The sequence below is a fragment of the Zootoca vivipara genome, chromosome 13 (assembly GCF_963506605.1).
Source record: "Zootoca vivipara chromosome 13, rZooViv1.1, whole genome shotgun sequence".
In the NCBI taxonomy this organism is placed as follows: domain Eukaryota; kingdom Metazoa; phylum Chordata; class Lepidosauria; order Squamata; family Lacertidae; genus Zootoca; species Zootoca vivipara.
Window position 1 is genome coordinate 40,940,299 of NC_083288.1, and position 20,606 is coordinate 40,960,904.

Here is a 20,606-nt window from a genome sequence, read left to right on the forward strand (position 1 = left end):
CAATAATGAAGTATTCTGTCTATGAACAAATAGATGGTCTTCAGATTCTCAAAAATATGTCTTTCACTTTAGCTCAGCTATGGCTCTTTGGATCCAGTGCTGAGTGACCAAAGACGATTCCCGTCCTTCATCCAAATGGTCCCCAAAGAAGAAGCTCAGTATGATGGCATTGTGTGGCTACTCCGGAAGTTTGGGTGGAACTGGATTGGCCTCCTTGTTTCAGATGATGACAGTGGAGAAACCTTCCTTCGTACTCTCAGACCAAGGCTTTTCCAGAATAATCTTTGCATTTCTTGGACCCTGGTGATCCCACTAGTGACACAATGGTTACCTAATGAGCTCCTTCAACAAAAATTGAGACCAATCATGTTTGCTCTCACACAGAGGCAAATGAATGTGATTCTTGTCTACGGAGACAGTCAGTCTCTAGAGGCTTTGAGAATGGTTTTAGTCTCCTGTGAGGTTTTTTCTAAGTACCCTCTGGAAAGGGTGTGGATTACAACAGCTCAATGGGATTTCACTGCAGTGCTGGTAGGAAACAATTTCCCATCGATATCCTTCAATGGCACCTTGACATTTACACTCCATTCAAATACAGTTCCAGGGTTTCATGACTTTCTACAGACTATGAATCCATGGCAGCCAAATCTTTATTTCATCCAGGAGTTCTGGGCCAGTGCATTCCTCTGTTCATTCCCAGATAACAATCTAATTGACACAAATAAGAAACACTGTACTGGGAGGGAGAAGCTGGAGAAACTCACTGGACCTGTGTTTGAAATGGAAATGTCCAGCCAGAGCTACACCATTTACAATGCCGTCCATGTAGTAGCACATGCTCTCCATAGCATGTATTCATCAAGAGCCAAACAGAAAGTACTGGGTGAGAGACGGAAGCAGCCAAAAGTTCAGCCCTGGCAGGTACTGTTAGCTACTTTCCTCAATGTTAGAAGCACAGGTGTTATTATTACTGGTTCCTATGTTCCACAGCTGAGACTTGGCATGGAGGAGAGGCCTTCGGGATTTTCCCTGGTGAGCTCTATCATTGGTTCGGAATTTATCTCTTATGCTTTGCAAGCTGCACATTCAAACTCTTGAAATGAATCCATCCCAGGATTCTCCTACTTGAGCTGCGCAAGAGGCAGGGGTGTCCTCTGTTATCAGAACTGGGTTGAAACCTCGGATGTATGCCCTGTAGCACTGTGGCAATTCAGAGTAGACAGTATGGGGCTACAGAGACCAATGGTTTGACAGTTGCATTTGTTAATGGGGAAGTACCCAGAATCTATGTAAAGCCAAAAAGCATACCAAGCCATGTCTCCAAGTACAGTGGTACCTCAGGTTACGAACCTAATTTGTCCCAGAGGTCCGTTCTTCACCCAGAAACGTTCTTGACCTGAGGCGTGCTTTCACTCATTGGGGTCCCCCACTGCCGCCACAACGCTGGTGCACAATTTCTGATCTCATCTTGGGGCAAAGTTCACAACATGAGGCACTACTTCTGGGTTACCAGAGTTTGTAAATCGTCGCGTTTGTAACCAGTTGCATTTGTAACCCAAGGTACCACTGTATTGGAACTGGAAAGGCTTACAGCTCAATGGCAGAGCATCTCCTTTCATTCAGAAGGTCCCGTGTTCAACCACCAGCATCTCAAGATCATGCTGGGAAAGACTCTGAAACCTTAGAGAGTCAATAACAACAGGTGTAGAAATGACTGAGCTATATAGAGCAATGATTTCACTCATTGGAAGGCAGCTTTCAGTGTCCTATAACATACTGATGAATGGTAATAAGAAGCCAAAGGTCCAACTGGCAAAAGAGAGAGCATATTAGCCTACAAGGTCTGTGTCTCTCTCCCCCCCCTTGCAATCTAGCTTCACTCCTTCCTGAAGAACATCCACTTCAACAACAGTGCTGGGGAAGAAATCTCTTTTGATGAGAAGGGGCAGCAGACAGGTGGCTGTGATCTCCTCAACTTGGTCACATTTCCCAATGAGTCTTTCCAGAGAGTCCGAGTGGGGAGGGTGGACCTTCGGGCACCCCCAGGAAAAGAGTTCACAGTGGATGGAAGTGCCATTGCATGGAATCCCAAGTTCAAGCAGGTGGGTGGGACTATTTCTTGTTTTAATCATCATCTTTTATGAGAAAATCAAGGGATCCAGGAAAACAGAGATGGCTACAAAGGAGAAGTGTGAGGAGGCAAGCGCTCGTACTCACTGATGAAATACAATTTTTGTTACTTTGTTCAAATTTGATGATGCAGAGCTAGTTTGAAACTAATTTGGAGCAGAGGGTTAAAGAACAAGGTCTTTCAGAGTAAGGAATTGGCAGGTGTTTAAGGCTCTTGAAAAGGGACTGTGGTGTTCCAAAATGCTTTGTTGGCAGCAATTTTTTTATTGAGAGTCTGTGCCACCACGCGGAGCCCTGGTAGAAAGATGGCCATCTGAAGTGTGTGGTCAGTAATGTTGATGGATGGAGTGGCTGGCGGTATCCTGTGCCAGGATGTTGGTCTCCATCAGGCTGATGGTGGGGCCAAACTCCTTGCAGGCTTGGCCATAATGTGTGGGATGAATGCATCCAAAATGCTCGGAAAAGTGCTGTTGCTCAGAAGTCTATGGAAGGCTATATGTGCTGTCATATGCCTGAGGTGATTGATTGATTGATTGATTGAATTCATATGCAACCCTATACCCGGAGATCTCAGGGAGGGTCACAGAATAAAACCGAATTATAGAACTACAAAATACATAATCAAGATAAAAACAAGAACCCAATAGCAACCGCCCCAGAAAAAAGAAACATGTCAGTTTGTGCAGTTATGGAGGTATAAGCAGTCTAAAGAGTTAGAACAGCAGAAGTGTTCTGTTGTGCTGCTTTCAGTTTGTGACAGTATTTATCTTAGATTAAAAAAAAATCTATGTAAGGTGTATAAGCAATGTAAGTAACACCTGTCTGCATTGTATATTTTTATCTGCAAGTTCAAGTACACTAAGTAAAAATAAATTCTTATTTAAACTTTAAAAGACAGCGTCTGCAGGAGGGATTCAGCATTGGGTTATGAGGAATCAATCTATCAATAAGGACAAGGTTGGCAGGAGCTTCTCTTTGCCATTCAGACATGTCCTTGGCTGCCCAAGTGGTTAGGTGACAGCACAAAGCATCTTTATCAGGGGGCCTGATGTTTGGCCAGGGAGCAAATGCTTGACAGTCATCCTCTAATTTCAGTCCTGTGACCTTTCTGCCACATAGCAGACATTGATGACAATAAGATTTATGTAGAGAAGCAAGCTTATTCCATTCAAAATCCCTTGCTTGTCATTGCCATTAGATGCTGCCCATTTCCACCTGTGTTGAGAGCTGCCACCCTGGACAGAGTATGTTTGCTCAGCAGGGAAAGCAAATCTGTTGCTATGACTGTGTTCAGTGCCCGAAAGGGAGGATTTCAGTCCAGAAGGGTAAGTGAAGGATGTGAAGTTTTCTTCCTAATGAGTGATAGATTGGCTCATTAGGGCATTGCCAAACATCACAACAGTCCAGTTGCGCTTCCTTATCTGCGCACTCTCGGCAAAGAAACTGCAGAGTATCTCCTTGCGTAGCTAGAAGCCTGTGTGAACTTGCAGAAAGCAGCACACATAAATCACACAGATTAGCATCCGTCTTCTAAACTAATTGCTTTATTTACAGAAAGATAAACAACTGACCGGGAGAGCAAGACAGCATGACTGCTCTTCTTTCCGAGCAAAAACGAAAGTGATTTACACACAGAGTACAAAGAAAACATTCCCAAAGAAAACTCCTCCCTCCTTCCCAGTGGTCAGATGACACACAAAACAGCTTAACCCTTTAGTGGGTCCTTGCTACTCTTCACAAAGGAACCCAAGTCAACTGGAATTCCCATCTTCCTCTCCCACACAGACATTCATGTCTTAGTCTTATTTTGTCTGCTTATCTTCTGTCATGGATCCGAAGCACATGTGTTTACGTTACTCATACATATTCTCCTATCCTCTCCCTCCCCTTTGGACAGACGCTCAAGAATATATTGTGTGAAATAAAGTTCACATGGGATTAAACACCACTGAAATCAGGATGACATCCATCTGGGTAGAAATGGTTAGGAACCCACTCCGAAAATTTCCTTTTCCCACCATTTAACCTGCAGCCAACAAACTTTCTTATTCAGTTATTAACAAGTAGTTAATACTTTTCTCTATTGTATCCACACCGTTTCAATCCTTAGGAACATTATTTCTTGTCAAATGTAGATTGTCTCGATGACAGGCTACCTGGCTGTTTGATCCACTCCCAAGCTCCATTGCGGGAAGTGTAGAAAAGAAACACTTAGGCTACGAACCTTGAAATGCAAAGACATGGGGCTGGATGCAGAGATAGACATTGGTTAAGGGGAATAGACTGAAATCAATCAGTATAATGCAATCATGACAAATAAATATGAATAGATTGATTAGTACAGCTGAGATGCTCAGAGAGCAACCATCACTTAGTTGAAAAATTAGGCTTTGGTTCATCAGCTCAGTAATATGTTCAATGTACTGCATAATAGACACTACCAATAATATTCATAATTATCACTTCCAGAAATGCTAAAAGCATGCTTCTCACTTTCAGATGCAGGTCAATGTGAGAAATGTGCAGATGATCACTACCCAAATGCCTTTCAGGACCAATGTATTCCAAAAAAAATAAGCTACCTATCCTATGAGGAGCCCTTGGGGGCAATTCTGGCTTCCTTAACTCTCCTGCTTTCTCTTGTCACGGTTGTTGTGATGGGGACCTTTGGTCTGCACTGGAACACTCCCATTGTCAAAGCCAACAACTGGGGAATCACCTGCACCTTGCTCTCTTCTCTGCTTCTCTGCTTTCTCTGCTCCTTCTTATTCATTGGCAGGCCTACAAAGGTGACCTGTGTCTTGAGGCAAATGGTCTTTGGCATCGTCTTCTCCATTGCTGTTGCTTGTGTGTTAGCGAAAACCCTCACTGTGCTTTTGGCATTCATGGTGACCAAGCCTGGAAACAGCATGAGGAAATGGCTTGGGAAGAGGCTGGCAGGATCCCTTATCACCTTCTGCTCTCTCATTCAAGCTGGCATCTGTCTTGGGTGGTTGGCAACCTCTCCCCCATTCGCAGAATTTGACCTGCACTCCCAGGATGGGCAAATCATAGTGCAGTGCAATGAAGGCTCAGACATCATGTTCCACCTTATTCTTGGCTACATGGGTCTTTTGGCCATTGTGAGCTTCTCTGTGGCTTTCTTTGCCAGGAAGTTGCCTGATACTTTCAATGAAGCCAAGTTGATTACCTTCAGCATGCTGGTCTTCTGCAGTGTTTGGCTGTCCTTTGTCCCCACTTATCTGAGCACCAAAGGGAAATACATGGTGGCTGTGGAGATCTTCTCCATCTTGGCCTCTACTGCTGGCTTACTGGGTTGCATCTTCCTCCCCAAAATCTACATCATTTTACTTAGGCCTGAGATGAACAGTAAAGAGAGGTTAGTAAGGAAGAAGGAAGGCCATAATTGAAAAATATGGCATCTAAATCATTTGAGCTCTTGTTAATTCTTGCTAGTTTACCATTCTGCTTTGTAAAATAAATTAGAAGTTGGTGGGACATGACCTTGATCCCATGAATACCATAACCACACAGTTCCTAAATAATAGATGTATCTTTTAAACAAATTTCATTGCTCAAAGTTAGGACATATGTGTGAGAGAACTTTGTATTCATCTAGCTCTTTTTCTTCTTTTGTTTTGTTTTGTTCTTTTCTTTTTCTCATTTTCTGTTTAGAATAGTTTCTTTTTATTGTATTGTGTAAAGTCTGAATAAAACCTTATACAAAAAGTCGTGTGACATTGTGTGTGTGTGTGTGTGTGTGTGTGTGTGTGTGTGTGTGTGTGTGTATTAAGAAAAGAAATCCCCAATGGACCATACGAACATGCAAAGCACCAAGCGTAATATAAATCTTCTGGCAGTGGACATTCATGTTTAAACTCAGACTTCTGGATGCTGTGAGAATATTTTCTGTGTTCCTGTAAAAGAGATATTCAGACCAGCAACCCTACTTTCACACACGCTAGATACTCTTTATTTAAAAAAAGAAAACAACTATCTTTGACCCATTGAGTGTCTTGCTTCCATAAGGACCCAGGGGTTGTGGGGGCTTGCGTGTGAGTAATTGCTCTCAGCAGAAAAATACAGTGGCCATAAAGTTGATTTTTATGCAGGAAGATAAAGAGCACAGTTCAGCTTTTTGAAGAAAGAATCCAATTTCCCACCGGTCCTCTCTATATTTGTCTTTCTAACTACCCAAGAGTTCAGAGCCTCTCCCTTTGTTTCCTTAATGGACCATTACCTAACCTGCTAATTCCAAAAATCTGCTTCGACTAAATTTAAGAATTCCCTTAAAAATCAACTCTAGTATCTTAGATCTCTGTGTCTTCAGTTCACCCATCCCTAGTGACATTCAAATCCACCATCTGCAGAGACCATGTTCTGTCCCAATAGCTCTGATGGCATTGTACATCATACCTTTATCTCAGGTTTACTATGCTGAAATGAAAACAAGCAGAAGGTCCCAGGACAGTAATGTCCATGGAAGAGATCATTGTTCTTCAGCGTTTGTGCCCAGAAGTTGTTGGAATACAATGCCGTCCATCCCCAGCAAGCATTGGCAGCTGCCAGAGATTATGGGAGCTGCCATCCAATAATATCAGGAGACCTAATGGGAAGATGCTTAGGCTTCTGTGGGGACAGACAAAAATCGCATGTGGGATGGCATCTGAGGGAGGCAGAAGAAGAGTAGAGATATCTGGTTTGCTGTTATGACGAAGTGCTTAACCATCCAGGTTACAGGGAAGGGATATTGCTCAGTAGCAGAGCTCAAAATAATAATAATTTATTATTTATATGATGCCCATCTCACTGGGTTGCCCCAACCACTCTCAGCTTCGGATACATAAGGACAAAGTTTAATTACTAACATCTATGGTATATATATATATAAAAAGCTCGTTGCATGGGAGAAAGACCCCGTTGATATGCCATTGAGCATAATTGCTATTCAGAGTAGACAGTAATTGGATAGAAGGGCTAGTGGTTGAGAGATATGTACATTATTTTATTATTTTTATTTATTGAGCTTATATACCACCCTATCCCCAGAGGTCTCAGGACAGTTAACAGAAAACAAGCCTCTTTCATTAAAAAAAGATGTTAAAATATACATTTCCCAAAAAACCAGAAAGCTTCTTATTAGGATTAATGGGAAATGAAATTTAAAAAGAGGATCAAAGACTATTCATGTACGCCACCACAGCAGCCAGAATGGTGTTAGCTCAAAGATGGAAGTCAACAGAAATTCCAACACCTGAGGAGTGGAGGGTTAAGATGATGGAGTATTCAGAGTTAGCTAGAATGACAGGAAGGATAAGGGAACAGAAAGAACAGAAGTTCCAAAAAGATTGGAGTAAGTTTGTGGTATATCTGAAGGAAAACTGTAAGACCATAAAGACACTAACAGGGTTGACATAAAACCTACAACAGAAACAAAATAGATATATTCAAATATGGTAATGTAATCAAAAAATTAACAGAGATCTGGATGGGATAAAGCGCAATATATATGATGATGACCCAGAAAACCAAGGAGGGAAAAGGAGGAAGTTGTGTTCGGCAGAACATTGGAATGTATATAGTAAATAATAACAGAAATGTAAAAGATGAATTGCTTTATTGATGATTATTTTTCTTTTCTGTATATTAGTAATTTCATGTTTGAGAAAACAAAAAAAAATTATTTGGAAAAAGAAAAGAAAACAAGCCTCTTTCTTTACCCTGCACATGTGTCAAATTGTCTACATTCAGAAAGTTATGCCAGCTGTCCAAGGCACTGCTTCACAAGGGAGAAGATCTTGGACTGGAGCAGAAATCTCATTGGCATAAGAACTTTGTTTGTTCTCAGACTTGAGAACCTTAGCAAAACAAATACCTCACCCTGTAATTTTTATAATTATTGATCAGCTTCATGACTTTTAAATGTCCCATGGCAATTCAGATGCCAGGCACAATGACAGCGACAGAAACAGCCCTTTCCAAATTTGATGGTTCTGTGTTGTAGTCTATATAGGCACCTGTCCTATCAACTTACATGAATCCAGTTGGGGACGTAGATTTGAGGCAGGTACATGCCTCCCTGTAGCCAAGTTTCCTTATAACTACAGCCAAGACTGAAATGCTGTTGGTGACTATAGGTAAACATCATGGCTTCCACTTCAGCCCAAAAATGGTTTGCTCACCATCTGCTTTTCCTGCTGTTGCTGCTGCATTGTTCTTCTAGCAAGAGTTTGAGCTCTTGCAGATTGAGAAAAACAGTTCAAACCAACTCATATGGTCCTCCAGGGGACACGATCATTGGTGAATTTATATCCGTTACGCTGGGAAACTTCAGAATGGAGAAATTTATAGAGCACCCACAATCCTCTTCATTTTCTGCTCAGTAAGTAGTTACTTATTTACAGGGGATTTTCTGTTGGGTCCACTGATTATTCATGGCTTGATGAAATAAACGACTGCATCAGCTTCTGTCTTCGGTTCTCCTGTCAGCCTTCACAGGGTTCATTCACATTTTTGTCCCACCACTAGAATTAGCAGAAATAAACTCATGATCAGTCTAAGGCACCATATGCGACCTAATCAAATTCCTCTACACCACAATTTTAACAATATTTTGCAGAGTTGTCTTTCAGGTAGGATAATAATTCTTGTGAAAAGGATTGAGAAGTACATATTCATAGTCCTTCAATACAAATTTGGACTTGCTTGAAATGCTATTCTACTCAACATGTCCCCAGTTCATTGTGGTGTTTCTGTATATGATATTTGGGGTTTTTTTTTTTTTAAAAAAAGGCAAGTATATCTATTAAGCTTAGATTCAAGGGCTGCTAAAAAGAGAATGTGTGTTATAGCACACTGGTATAGTAAATAGTATAGCATCTTAAAAAGCAGAGACATCACCTTGCCGACAAAGGTCCGTATAGTTAAAGCTATGGTTTTCCCAGTAGTGATGTATGGAAGTGAGAGCTGGACCATAAAGAAGGCTGATCGCCGAAGAATTGATGCTTTTGAATTATGGTGCTGGAGGAGACTCTTGAGAGTCCCATGGACTGCTAGAAGATCAAACCTATCCATTCTTAAGGAAATCAGCCCTGAGTGCTCCCTGGAAGGACAGATTGTGAAGCTGAGGCTCCAATACTTTGGCCACCTCATGAGAAGAGAAGAATCCTTGGAAAAGACCCTGATGTTGGGAAAGATTGAGGGCACTAGGAGAAGGGGACGACAGAGGACAAGATGGTTGGACAGTGTTCTCGAAGCTACGAACATGAGTTTGACCAAACTACGGGAGGCAGTGGAAGACAGGAGTGCCTGGCGTGCTATGGTCCATGGGGTCACGAAGAGTCGGACACGACTAAACAACAACATAGTAAATAGTTGTTTCCCAGGTAGAATTGAGAACACATTTCCATGAATACTTCATGGTTCAGAAATGGAAGGGAGTTGGTGGACAAAGAAGCAGAACAAGAGGTAGACATGGACATTGCGTATAAGAACGAAGCAAAGGGAGGGTTGGGAACATACAATCTGATTTACTCAGTATTTTATCCCACTGTGTTCGTGATTTTGAACCTAGTTAAATGGGAAAAAAATTAGAGCCCGACTGAACTTGGCAGGTTAACAGCTTTTTGTTTCTGGGTTTCAATATCCAACCCCACCAATTCACCCACAGCACAACAATGGATATCCTTGAATCTACCATTTACATACTGCACATCTACGGTAATCAAAATATCTGAGGAAATTGCTGTACTATCATAAATTTGAATAAAATGTTCTTGTCCAGCTGAAACATCCAGGTTAAATAGATGCATGAATCAAAATGGAAACTTCATAACAATTGTTTCTTTTCTGTCATGTTTGCAGTCATTCTTTGTCTCATTGCAGTCTTATCCCGAAAAACTACCAGCATGTTCTTGCCTTCATCTTTGCCATGCAAGAGATCAACAAGAATGCCAAACTCTCATCCAACATCACACTGGCATCAACATTTTATGAGAATGCTTTTAATCCTTCCCGAACTTGTTTGAACACTCTTGCTCTTCTTTTCATGGGACAACAAAATTCCCCCAATTACCACTGTAATGGGGAAGATAAATTAATTGCCGTCGTTGGAGGGCTCACCTCCCAAGACTCCATGCAGATGGCCAATATATTAAACACCTACAAGATTCCACAGGTATGTGTGTAGATACAGTGATACAACCACAAGGGCAGACATACACATGAAAACCCCAAAAGAGCATCCAGGTTAGCTTTCAATCCCATTATATTATGTTTTCTACGCTTGTGTCAAGACTATGTTAAAGCCTCCTAGCTATGTGTTGCCTACACTGCCTTCTGAATTAGCATTGGGATAATACCAGGGGGGTATACTTAGAAAGGTAAGACCAGGTGGCTAACCACCACAATACAGAAGTATTCTTTCTATGAACAAATAGATGGTCTCCAGGTACTTAAAAATATAATGCCTTTCACTTTAGCTCAGCTATGGCTCCTTGGATCCAGTGCTGAGTGACAAGAGGCTCTTCCCTTCCTTCGTCCAAATGGTCCCCAATGAAGAAGCTCAATATGATGGCATTGTGTGGCTACTCCGGAAGTTTGGGTGGAACTGGATTGGCCTCCTTGTTTCAGATGATGACAGTGGAGAAACCTTCCTTCGTACTCTCAGACCAAGGCTTTTCCAGAATAATCTTTGCATTTCTTGGACACTGGTGATCCCACTAGTGACACAATGGTTACCTAATGAGCTCTTTCAACTAAAATTGAGACCAATCGTGTTTGCTCTCACACAGAGGCAAATGAATGTCACTCTTGTCTATGGAAACAGTCAGTCTCTAGAGGCTTTGAGACTGGTTTTAGTTTCCTGTGAGGTTTTGTATAAGTACCCGCTGGAGAGGGTGTGGATTACAACAGCTCAATGGGATTTTACTGCAGTGCTGGTAGGAAACAATTTCCCATCTATATCCTTCAATGGCACCTTGACATTTACACTCCATTCAAATCCAGTTCCAGGGTTTCAGGACTTTCTACAGACCATGAATCCATGGCAGCCAAATCTTTATTTCATCCAGCAGTTCTGGGCCAGTGCATTCATCTGTACATTCCCAGATAACAATATAATTGCCACAACTCAGAGAAACTGCACTGGGGAGGAGAAGCTGGAGAAACTCACTGGACCTGTGTTTGAAATGGAAATGTCCAGCCAGAGCTACACCATCTACAATGCCGTCCATGCAGTAGCACATGCTCTCCATAGAATGTATTCATCAAGAGCCAAACAGAAAGTACTGGGTGAGAGACGGAAGCAGCCAAAAGTTCAGCCCTGGCAGGTACTGTTAGCTACTTTCCTCAATGTTAGAAGCACTGGTTCATATGTTCCACAGCTGATACTTGGCATGGAAGAGAGGCCTTGGGGATTTTCCCTGGTGAGCTCTACCATTGGGTGGGAATTTATCTCTTATGCTTTGCAAGCTGCACATTCAAACTTTTGAAATTAATCCATCCCAGGATTCTCCTACTTGAGCTGCGCAAGAGGCAGGGGTGTCCTCAGTTATCAGAACTGGGTTGAAACCTCGGATGTATGCCCTGTATTACTGTGGCAATTCAGAGTAGACAGTTTTGGGCTACAGAGACCAATGGTTTGACTCAGGACAAGACAGTTGCATTTGTTAATGGGGAAGTACCCAGAATCTATGTCAAGCAGAAAAGCATACCAAGCCATGTCTCCAAGTACAGTGGTACCTCAGGTTACGAACCTAATTTGTCCTGGAGGTCCGTTCTTCACCCAGAAACGTTCTTGACCTGAGGCGTGCTTTCACTCATTGGGGCCCCCCACTGCCGCCACAACGCCGGTGCGCAATTTCCATCTCATCCTGGGGCAAAGTTCACAACATGAGGCACTACTTCTGGGTTACCAGAGTTTGTAAACCATCGCGTTTGTAACCAGTTGCATTTGTAACCCAAGGTCCCACTGTATTGGAACTGGAAAGGCTTACAGCTCAATGGCAGAGCATCTCCTTTCACTCAGAAGGTCCTGTGTTCAACCCCCAGCATCTCAAGATCCTGCTGGGAAAGACTCTGAAACCTTAGAGAGTCAATAACAACCAGTGTAGAAATGACTGAGCTATATAGAGCAATGATTTCACTCACTGGAAGCCAACTTTCAGTGTCCTATAACATACTGATGAATGGTAGTAAAAAGCCAAAGGTCCAACTGGCAAATGGAAAAGAGAGAGCATATTAGCCTCCAACGATTGTGTTGTTGTTTTTTCCTGCAATCTAGCTTCACTCCTTCCTGAAGAACCTCCACTTCAACAACAGTGCTGGGGAAGAAATCTCTTTTGATGAGAAGGGGCAGCAGGCAGGTGGCTATGATCTCCTCAACTTGGTCACATTTCCCAATGAGTCCTTCCAGAGAGTCCGAGTGGGGAGGGTGGACCCTCAGGCACCCCCAGGAAAAGAGTTCACAGTGGATGGAAGTGCCATTGCATGGAATCCCAAGTTCAAGCAGGTGGGTGGGACTATTTCTTGTTTTCATCATAATCTTTTATGAGAAAATTAAGGGATCCAGGAAAGCAGAAGTGGCGTCAAAGGAGAAGGGTGAGGAGGCAAGCGCTGGTACTCACTGATGAAATACTATTTTTGTTACTTTGTTCCAATTTGTTGATGCCGAGCTAGTTTGAAGCTAATTTGGAGCTCAGGGTTAAAGAACAAGGTCTTTCTGCGTAAGGAATTGAAAGATGCTTAAGGCTCTTGAAAAGGGACTGTGGTGTTCCAAAATGCTTTGTTGGCAGCAATCTTTTTTTTGAGAGAGAGAGTCTGTGCCACCATGCGGAGCCCTGGTAGAAAGATGGCCATCTGAAGTGTGTGGTCACTAATGCTGATGGATGGAGTGGCTGGCGATATCCTGTGCCAGGATGTTGGTCTCCATCAGGCTGATGGTAGGGCCAAATTCCATGCAGGCTTGGCCATAATGTGTTGGTTGAAAGCATCCAAAATGCTCAGGAAAGTGCTGATGCTCAGAAGGCTATGGGAGGCTATATGTGCTGTCATATGGCTGAGGTGATTGATTGATTGATTGATTGATTGAATTCATATGCAACCCTATACCCGGAGATCTCAGGGAGGTTCACAGAATAAAACCGAATTATAGAACTACAAAATACATAATCAAGATTAAAAAAGAACCCAATAGCAACCCCCCCCAGAAAAAAACATTTTAAAAGTGTGTAGTTATGTCAGTTTGTGCAGTTATGGCAGTTATGAGCAGTCTAAAGAGTTAGAGCAGCAGAAGTGTTCTGTTGTGCTGCTTTCAGTCTGTGACAGTATTTATCTTAGATAAAAAAATCTATAAGCTGGTCATCACAAATACTCTTTTCCAACAACACAAGAGACGTCTCTACACATGGATATCACCAAATGGGCAGCATCGAAATCAGATTGATTATATTCTCTGTAGCCAAAGATGGAGAAGCTCTATAAAGTCAGCAAAAACAAGACCTGGAGCTGACTGTAACTCAGATCATTAGCTTCTTATAGCAACATTCCAGCTTGAACTGAAGAAAGTAGTAAAAACCACTGGGCCAGTAAGATACAATCTAAATCAAATCCCTTATGAATACACAGTGGAAGTGAGGAACAGGTTTAAGGATTTAGATTTGGTGGACAGAGTGCCTGAAGAACTATGGATGGAGGCTCATAACATTATACAGGAGGCAGCAATGAAAACCACCCCAAGGAAAAGGAAATGCAAGAAAGCAAAATGGCTGTCCAACGAGGCCTTACAAATAGCGGGGGAGAGGAGGCAAGCAAAATGCAAGGGAGATAGGGAAAGATACAGGAAACTGAATGCAGATTTCCAAAAAATAGCAAGGAGAGACAAGAGGGCCTTCTTAAACGAGCAATGCAAAGAAACAGAGGAAAACAATAGAATGGGGAAAACCAGAGATCTGTTCAAGAAAATTGGAGATATGAAAGGAACATTTCGTACAAAGATTACCATAATCAAGGACAAAAGTGGTAAGGACCTAACAGAAGTAGAAGACATCAAGAAGAGGTGGCAAGAATACACAGAGGAATTATACCAGAAAGATATGGAGGTTTCGTACACCCCAGGTAGTGTGGTTGCTGACCTTGAGCCAGACATCTTGGAGAGTGAAGTCAAATGGGCCTTAGAAAGCACTGCTAATAACAAGGCCAGTGGAAGTGATGATATTCCAGCTGAACTATTTAAGATTTTAAAAGATGATGCTGTTAAGGTGCTACACCCAATATGCCAGCAAGTTTGGAAAACTCAGCAATGGCCAGAGGATTGGAGAAGATCAGTCTACATCCCAATCCCAAAGAAGGGCAGTGCCAAAGAATGCTCCAACTACCGCACAATTGCGCTCATTTCACACGCTAGCAAGGTTATGCTCAAAATTGTACAAGGCAGGCTTAGGCAGTATGTGGACCGAGAACTCCCAGAAGTGCAAGCTGGATTTCGAAGGGGCAGAGGAACCAGAGACCAAAGAGCAAACATGCACTGGATTATGGAGAAAGCTAGAGAGTTCCAGAAAAACGTCTACTTCTGCTTCATTGACTATGCAAAAGCCTTTGACTGTGTCGATCACAGCAAACTATGGCAAGTTCTTAAAGAAATGGGAGTGCCTGATCACCTCATCTGTCTCCTGAGAAATCTCTATGTGGGACAAGAAGCTACAGTTAGAACTGGATATGGAACAACTGATTGGTTCAAAATTGGGAAAGGAGTACAACAAGGTTGTATACTGTCTCCCTGCTTATTTAACTTATATGCATAATTCATCATGCGAAAGGCTGGACTAGATGAATCCCAAACCGGAATTAAGATTGCCGGAAGAAATATCAACAACCTCATATATGCAGATGACACAACCTTGATGGCAGAAAGTGAGGAGGAATTAAAGAACCTTTTAATGAGGGTGAAAGAGGAGAGCGCAAAATATGGTCTGAAGCTCAACATCAAAAAAACCAAGATCATGGTCACTGGTCCCATCAACTCCTGGCAAATAGAAGGGGAAGAAATGGAAGCAGTGAGAGATTTTACTTTCTTGGGCTCCTTGATCACTGCAGATGGTGACAGCAGTCACAAAATTAAAAGACGCCTGCTTCTTGGAAGAAAAGCAATGACAAACCTAGACAGCATCTTAAAAAGCAGAGACATCACCTTGCCGACAAAGGTCTGTATAGTTAAAGCTATGGTTTTCCCAGTAGTGATGTATGGAAGTGAGAGCCGGACCGTAAAGAAGGCTGATCGCCGAAGAATTGATGCTTTTGAATTCTGGTGCTGGAGGAGACTCTTGAGAGTCCCATGGACTGCAAGAAGATCCAACCTATCGATTCTTAAGGAAATCAGCCCTGAGTGCTCACTGGAAGGACAGATCGTGAAGCTGAGGCTCCAATACTTTGGCCACCTCATGAGAAGAGAAGACTCCCTGGAAAAGACCCTGATGTTGGGAAAGATGTAGGGCATAAGGAGAAGGGGACAACAGAGGATGAGATGGTTGGACCATGTTCTCGAAGCTACGAACATGAGTCTGAGCAAACTGCAGGAGGCAGTGGAAGACAGGAGTGCCAGGCGTGCTATGGTCCATGGGGTCACGAAGAGTCGGACACGACTAAACGGCTAAACAACAACAACAACAAGGTGTATTAGCAATGTAAGTAACACCTGCTTGCATTTTATATTTTAATCTGCGAGTTCAACTACACTAAGTAAAAATAAATTATTATTTATACTTTAAAAGACAGTGTCTGCAGAAGGGATTCAGCATTGGGTTATGAGGAATCAATCTATCAAGAAGCACAAGGTGGGCAGGAGCTTCTCTTTGCCATTCAGACATGTGCCTGGCTGGCCAAATGGTTAGGTGACAGCACAAAGCATCTTTATCAAGGGGCCTGATGTTTGGCCAGGGAGCAAATGCTTGACAGTCATCCTTTAATTTCAGTCCTGTGACCTTTCTGCCACAAAGCGGACACAGATGACAATAAGATTTATGTAGAGAAGCAAGCTTATTCCATCCAAAATCCCTTGCTTGTCATTACCATTAGATGCTGCCCATTTCAACCTGTGTTGAGAGCTGCCACCCTGGACAGAGTATGTTTGCCCAGCAGGGAAAACAAATCTGTTGCTATGACTGTGTTCAGTGCCCTAAAGGGAGGATTTCAGTCCAGAAGGGTAAGTGAAGGAACCCAAGTCAACTGGAATTCCCATCTTCCTCTCCAACATAGTCTTATTATGTCTGCTTATCTTCTGTCATGGATCCGAAGGACATGTATTTATGTTACTCATACATATTCTCCTTTCCGCTCCCTCCCCTTTGGTCAGACGCTCAAGAATATATTGTGTGGGATTAAGCACCACTGAAATCAGGATGACATCCATCTGGGTAGAAATGGTTAGGATTGCACTCGAAAATTTCCTTTCTCACTATTGAACCTCCAGCCAACAAATTTTCTTCTTCAGTTATTAACAACTAGCGAATACTTTTCTCTATTGTATCCATACAGTTTCAATCCTTAGGTACATTATTTCTTGTCAAATGTAGATTGTCTTGATGACAGGCTACCTGGCTGTTTGATCCACTCCCAAGCTCCATTGCGTGAAGTGTAAAAAAGAAACACTTGGGCTGCAAGCCTTGAAATGCAAAGACATGGGTTGGATGCAGAGATAGACATTGGTTAAGGGGAAAAGACTGACATCAATCAGTATAATGCAATCATGACAAAAAATATGAATGGATTGATTAGTACAGCTGAGATGCTCAGAGAGCAACCATCACTTAGTTGAAAAATTAGGCTTTGGTTCATCAGCTCAGTAATATGTTCAATGTACTACATAATAGACACTACCAATAATATTAATAATTATCACTTCCAGAAATGCTAAAAGCATGCTTCTCACTTTCAGATGCAGATCAGTGTGAGAAATGCCCTGATGATCACTACCCAAATGCCTTTCAGGACCAATGTGTTCTGAAAAAATAAGCTACCTATCCTATGAGGAGCCCTTGGGGGTGATTCTGGCTTCCTTAACTCTCCTGCTTTCTCTGGTCACAATTGTTGTGATGGGGACCTTCGGTCTGCACTGGAACACTCCCATTGTCAAAGCCAACAACTGGGGAATCACCTGCACCTTGCTCTCTTCTCTGCTTCTCTGCTTTCTCTGCTCCTTCTTATTCATTGGCAGGCCTACAAAGGTGACCTGTGTCTTGAGGCAAACGGTCCTTGGCATCGTCTTCTCCATTGCTGTTGCTTGTGTGTTAGCCAAAACAATCACTGTGCTTTTGGCATTCATGGTGACCAAGCCTGGAAACAGCCTGAGGAAATGGCTTGGGAAGAGGCTGGCAGGATCCCTTATCACCTTCTGCTCTCTCATTCAAGCTGGCATCTGTGTTGGGTGGCTGGCATCCTCTCCCCCTTTCCCAGAGTTTGACCTGCACTCCCAGGATGGGCAAATCATAGTGCAGTGCAATGAAGGCTCCGACATCATGTTCCACCTTATTCTCAGCTACATGGGTCTCTTGGCCATTGTGAGCTTCTCTGTGGCTTTCTTTGCCAGGAAGTTGCCTGATACTTTCAATGAAGCCAAGTTGATTACCTTCAGCATGCTGGTCTTCTGCAGTGTTTGGCTGTCCTTTGTCCCCACTTATCTGAGCACCAAAGGGAAATACATGGTAGCTGTGGAGATCTTCTCCATCTTGGCCTCTACTGCTGGCTTATTGGGTTGCATCTTCCTCCCCAAAATCTACATCATTATATTTAGGCCTGAGATGAACAGTAAAGAGAGGCTAGTAAGGAAGAAGGATGACCATAGTTGAGAAGGTGAAAGAGATGCCGTTAGCCAGGGACCTTAAGTTATTTTTATTAAGGATTAAGTTGTGTCAAGATGTTATTTCTTTTTTAAAAAATATTCCTTTCTCTCTTGCTACGGTATTGCTATTCTCAACAACTCTGTGAAGAAGCTTAGATTGAGATGTGGCATCTGACTCATGGCTGAATGGGGATTTGAACCCAATTTCCCAGCACCTAGGAGAACACACTAATCGCTACACATTAGGCAGAGGCCATAATACTGTTATACATAGGGGTCTGCTTCACGAGGGTGTTGTCCAAGTGGAATGTTATGTGGAAGCAATTTGCAGCAGGATTGAAAATGAAATAGCTGCTGAGTGATTGAAAAATATGGCATCTAAATCATTTGAGCTCTTGTTAATTCTTGCTAGTTTCCCTTAGTGAAGACCTCACTTGGAATATCAATACAACCCAGGTGGTTAGGAAGGTCCAACAGAGACTCCATTTCCTCGTGGTCTTGCAAATGAACAATGTCAAACAAAAATTGATAATCTCCTTCTACCGAGCCACAATAGAAAGTGTCCTTTCATACTGTATTACAGTGTAATACATTGGTTTGACAGCCACGGACAGGAAGTCCCTACAGAGGCTGGTGAATACAGCCCATGTATTCGCTAGATGACCTCGCGGGAGACCACTGCCTCAGGAGAGCGAGGAAAATTTTCATGGACAACTCACACCATGGCCAGCACCTCTTTAATCTCCTAACTTCAGGCAGGAGATACAGAAGTATAGTCAGCCGCACCAACAGGTTAAAGAACAGCTTTTATCCGTGGGCTGTTGGGCTGCTGAATGGAAGAAAATAGTGGTCCAATTGACATGTGTGGGGGCAGTGCGGTTCATTTAATTTCACTGCCCATAGGTGGTGTAGTGACAATAAAGGTATAATAATAATAATAATAATAATAATAATAATAATAATAATAATAATAATAAAGAGCTGGACCATAATAAAGAGCTGGACCATAAAGAAGTCTGATCGCCGAAGAATTGATGCTTTTGAATTATGGTGCTGGAGGAGACTCTTGAGACTCCCATCAAACCTATCCATCCTGAAGGAAATCAGCCCTGAGTGCTCACTGGAAGGACAGATCCTGAAGCTGAGGCTCCAATACTTTGGTCGCCTCATGAGAAGAGAAGACTCCCTGGAAAAGACCCTGATGTTGGGAAAGATGGAGGGCACTAGGAGAAGGGGACGACAGAGGACGAGATGGTTGGACAGTGTTCTCGAAGCTACCAACATGAGTTTGACTAAACTGCAGGAGGCAGTGCAAGACAGGAGTGCCTGACGTGCTCTGGTCCATGGGGTCACAAAGAGTCAGACACGACTAAACGACTAAACGACTAAACAACAACAACAACAACAACTATTATTATTATTATTATTATTATTATTATTAGTTTACCATTCTGCTTAGTAAAATAAATTAGAAGTTGGTGGGACATGACCTTGATCCCAGGAAGACCTTAACCACACAGTTCCTAAACAATAGATGTATCTTTTAAACAAATTTCATTGCTCAAAGTTAGGATATATGTGTGAGAGAACTTTGCATTCATCTAGCTCTTTTTCTTCTTTTGTTTTGTTCTTTTCTTTTTCTCATTTTCTGTTTAGAATAGTTTCTTTTTATTGTATTGTGTAAAGTCTGAATAAAACCTTATACAAAAAGTCGCGTGACATTTTTGTGTGTGTGTGTGTGTGTGTGTGTGTGTGTGTGTGTGTGTTAAGAAAAGAAATCCCCAATGGACCATACGAACATGCAAAGCACCAAGCGTAATATAAATCTTCTGGCAGTGGACATACATGTTTAAATTCAGACGTCTGGATGCTGTGAGAATATTTTCTGTGTAAAAGAGATATTCAGACCAGCATCCCTCCTTACACACACGCTAGATACTCTTCAAATAAAAAACAAAACCCCTATCTCTACCCTGGTGGATATCTTCCTTCCATAAGCACCCAAGTGCTGTGAGGGGCTGTGTGTGAGGAAATTGCTGTCACCAGAAAAATATATTGGCCACAGAGGTTTAGTAGCAGATACCAGGGGCTATCTACACAACACTCTACTAGTAGGTTCCACCTCTTTCCATAATATTCTAGCGGTAGAACCGCCTCTTTCCATATGAACCTGACATCATCTTCTGAGGCCCTCCTTCGTGTGTCACCGCCTCGAGAGGACTGGAGGGTGGAAACACAAGAACGGGCCTTCTCTGCAGTAGCTCGCCGTCCGTGGAATGCTCTCTCCAGGGAAGTTCACCTGACGCCTTCATTAGCAACCTTTAGGTGACAGGCAAAAACACATTCGCTTTTAACCAGGCCTTCGGTTGACCTTATCAACATCCCATACCCTTTAGAAATGTGGCTCTTTTTGGGGGGGGTATTATTGGGCAATGGCTTTTATTTTATATATATATATACTGTGAAATTTTAATGTGAACCACCCTGAGACCTCCGGTTATTGGGCGGTATAGAATTTCAATAAATAATAAATAATTGAGTCAACTGGATGCTAGTGGCGGGTGATGGGAGCTGAAACCCAACCCCCCCCCCCCGTATAACCTTTCTCCCAGCAACAGCAGCAGCAGCAGCAGCAACAACAACA

At 42.6% G+C, this 20,606-nt stretch overlaps 1 protein-coding gene and 1 pseudogene across 1 annotated transcript; both read left to right on the forward strand.

Annotated features, from left to right (window-relative positions):
* Positions 1–3,376: 3,376 nt before the first annotated feature.
* On the forward strand, positions 3,377–5,540 carry LOC118095557 (vomeronasal type-2 receptor 26-like). The gene is made up of 2 exons (XM_035136807.2): positions 3,377–3,455; positions 4,630–5,540. The coding sequence occupies exons 1-2, from the start codon at positions 3,377–3,379 to the stop codon at positions 5,538–5,540; spliced, it is 990 nt and encodes a 329-aa protein (XP_034992698.2).
* Positions 5,541–16,248: 10,708 nt separating this feature from the next.
* On the forward strand, positions 16,249–17,969 carry LOC118095558 (vomeronasal type-2 receptor 26-like; annotated as a pseudogene).
* Positions 17,970–20,606: the final 2,637 nt, after the last annotated feature.

What these genes read in the sequence shown, in the direction of transcription:
- LOC118095557 (XM_035136807.2), top strand. Translation starts at nt 3,377, where the DNA reads ATGTTTGCTCAGCAGGGAAAGCAAATCTGTTGCTATGACTGTGTTCAG. An exon ending in GAGGATTTCAGTCCAGAAGG is followed by an intron (nt 3,456 to 4,629) that starts GTAAGTGAAGGA and finishes TCTCACTTTCAG; the next exon opens with ATGCAGGTCAATGTGAGAAA.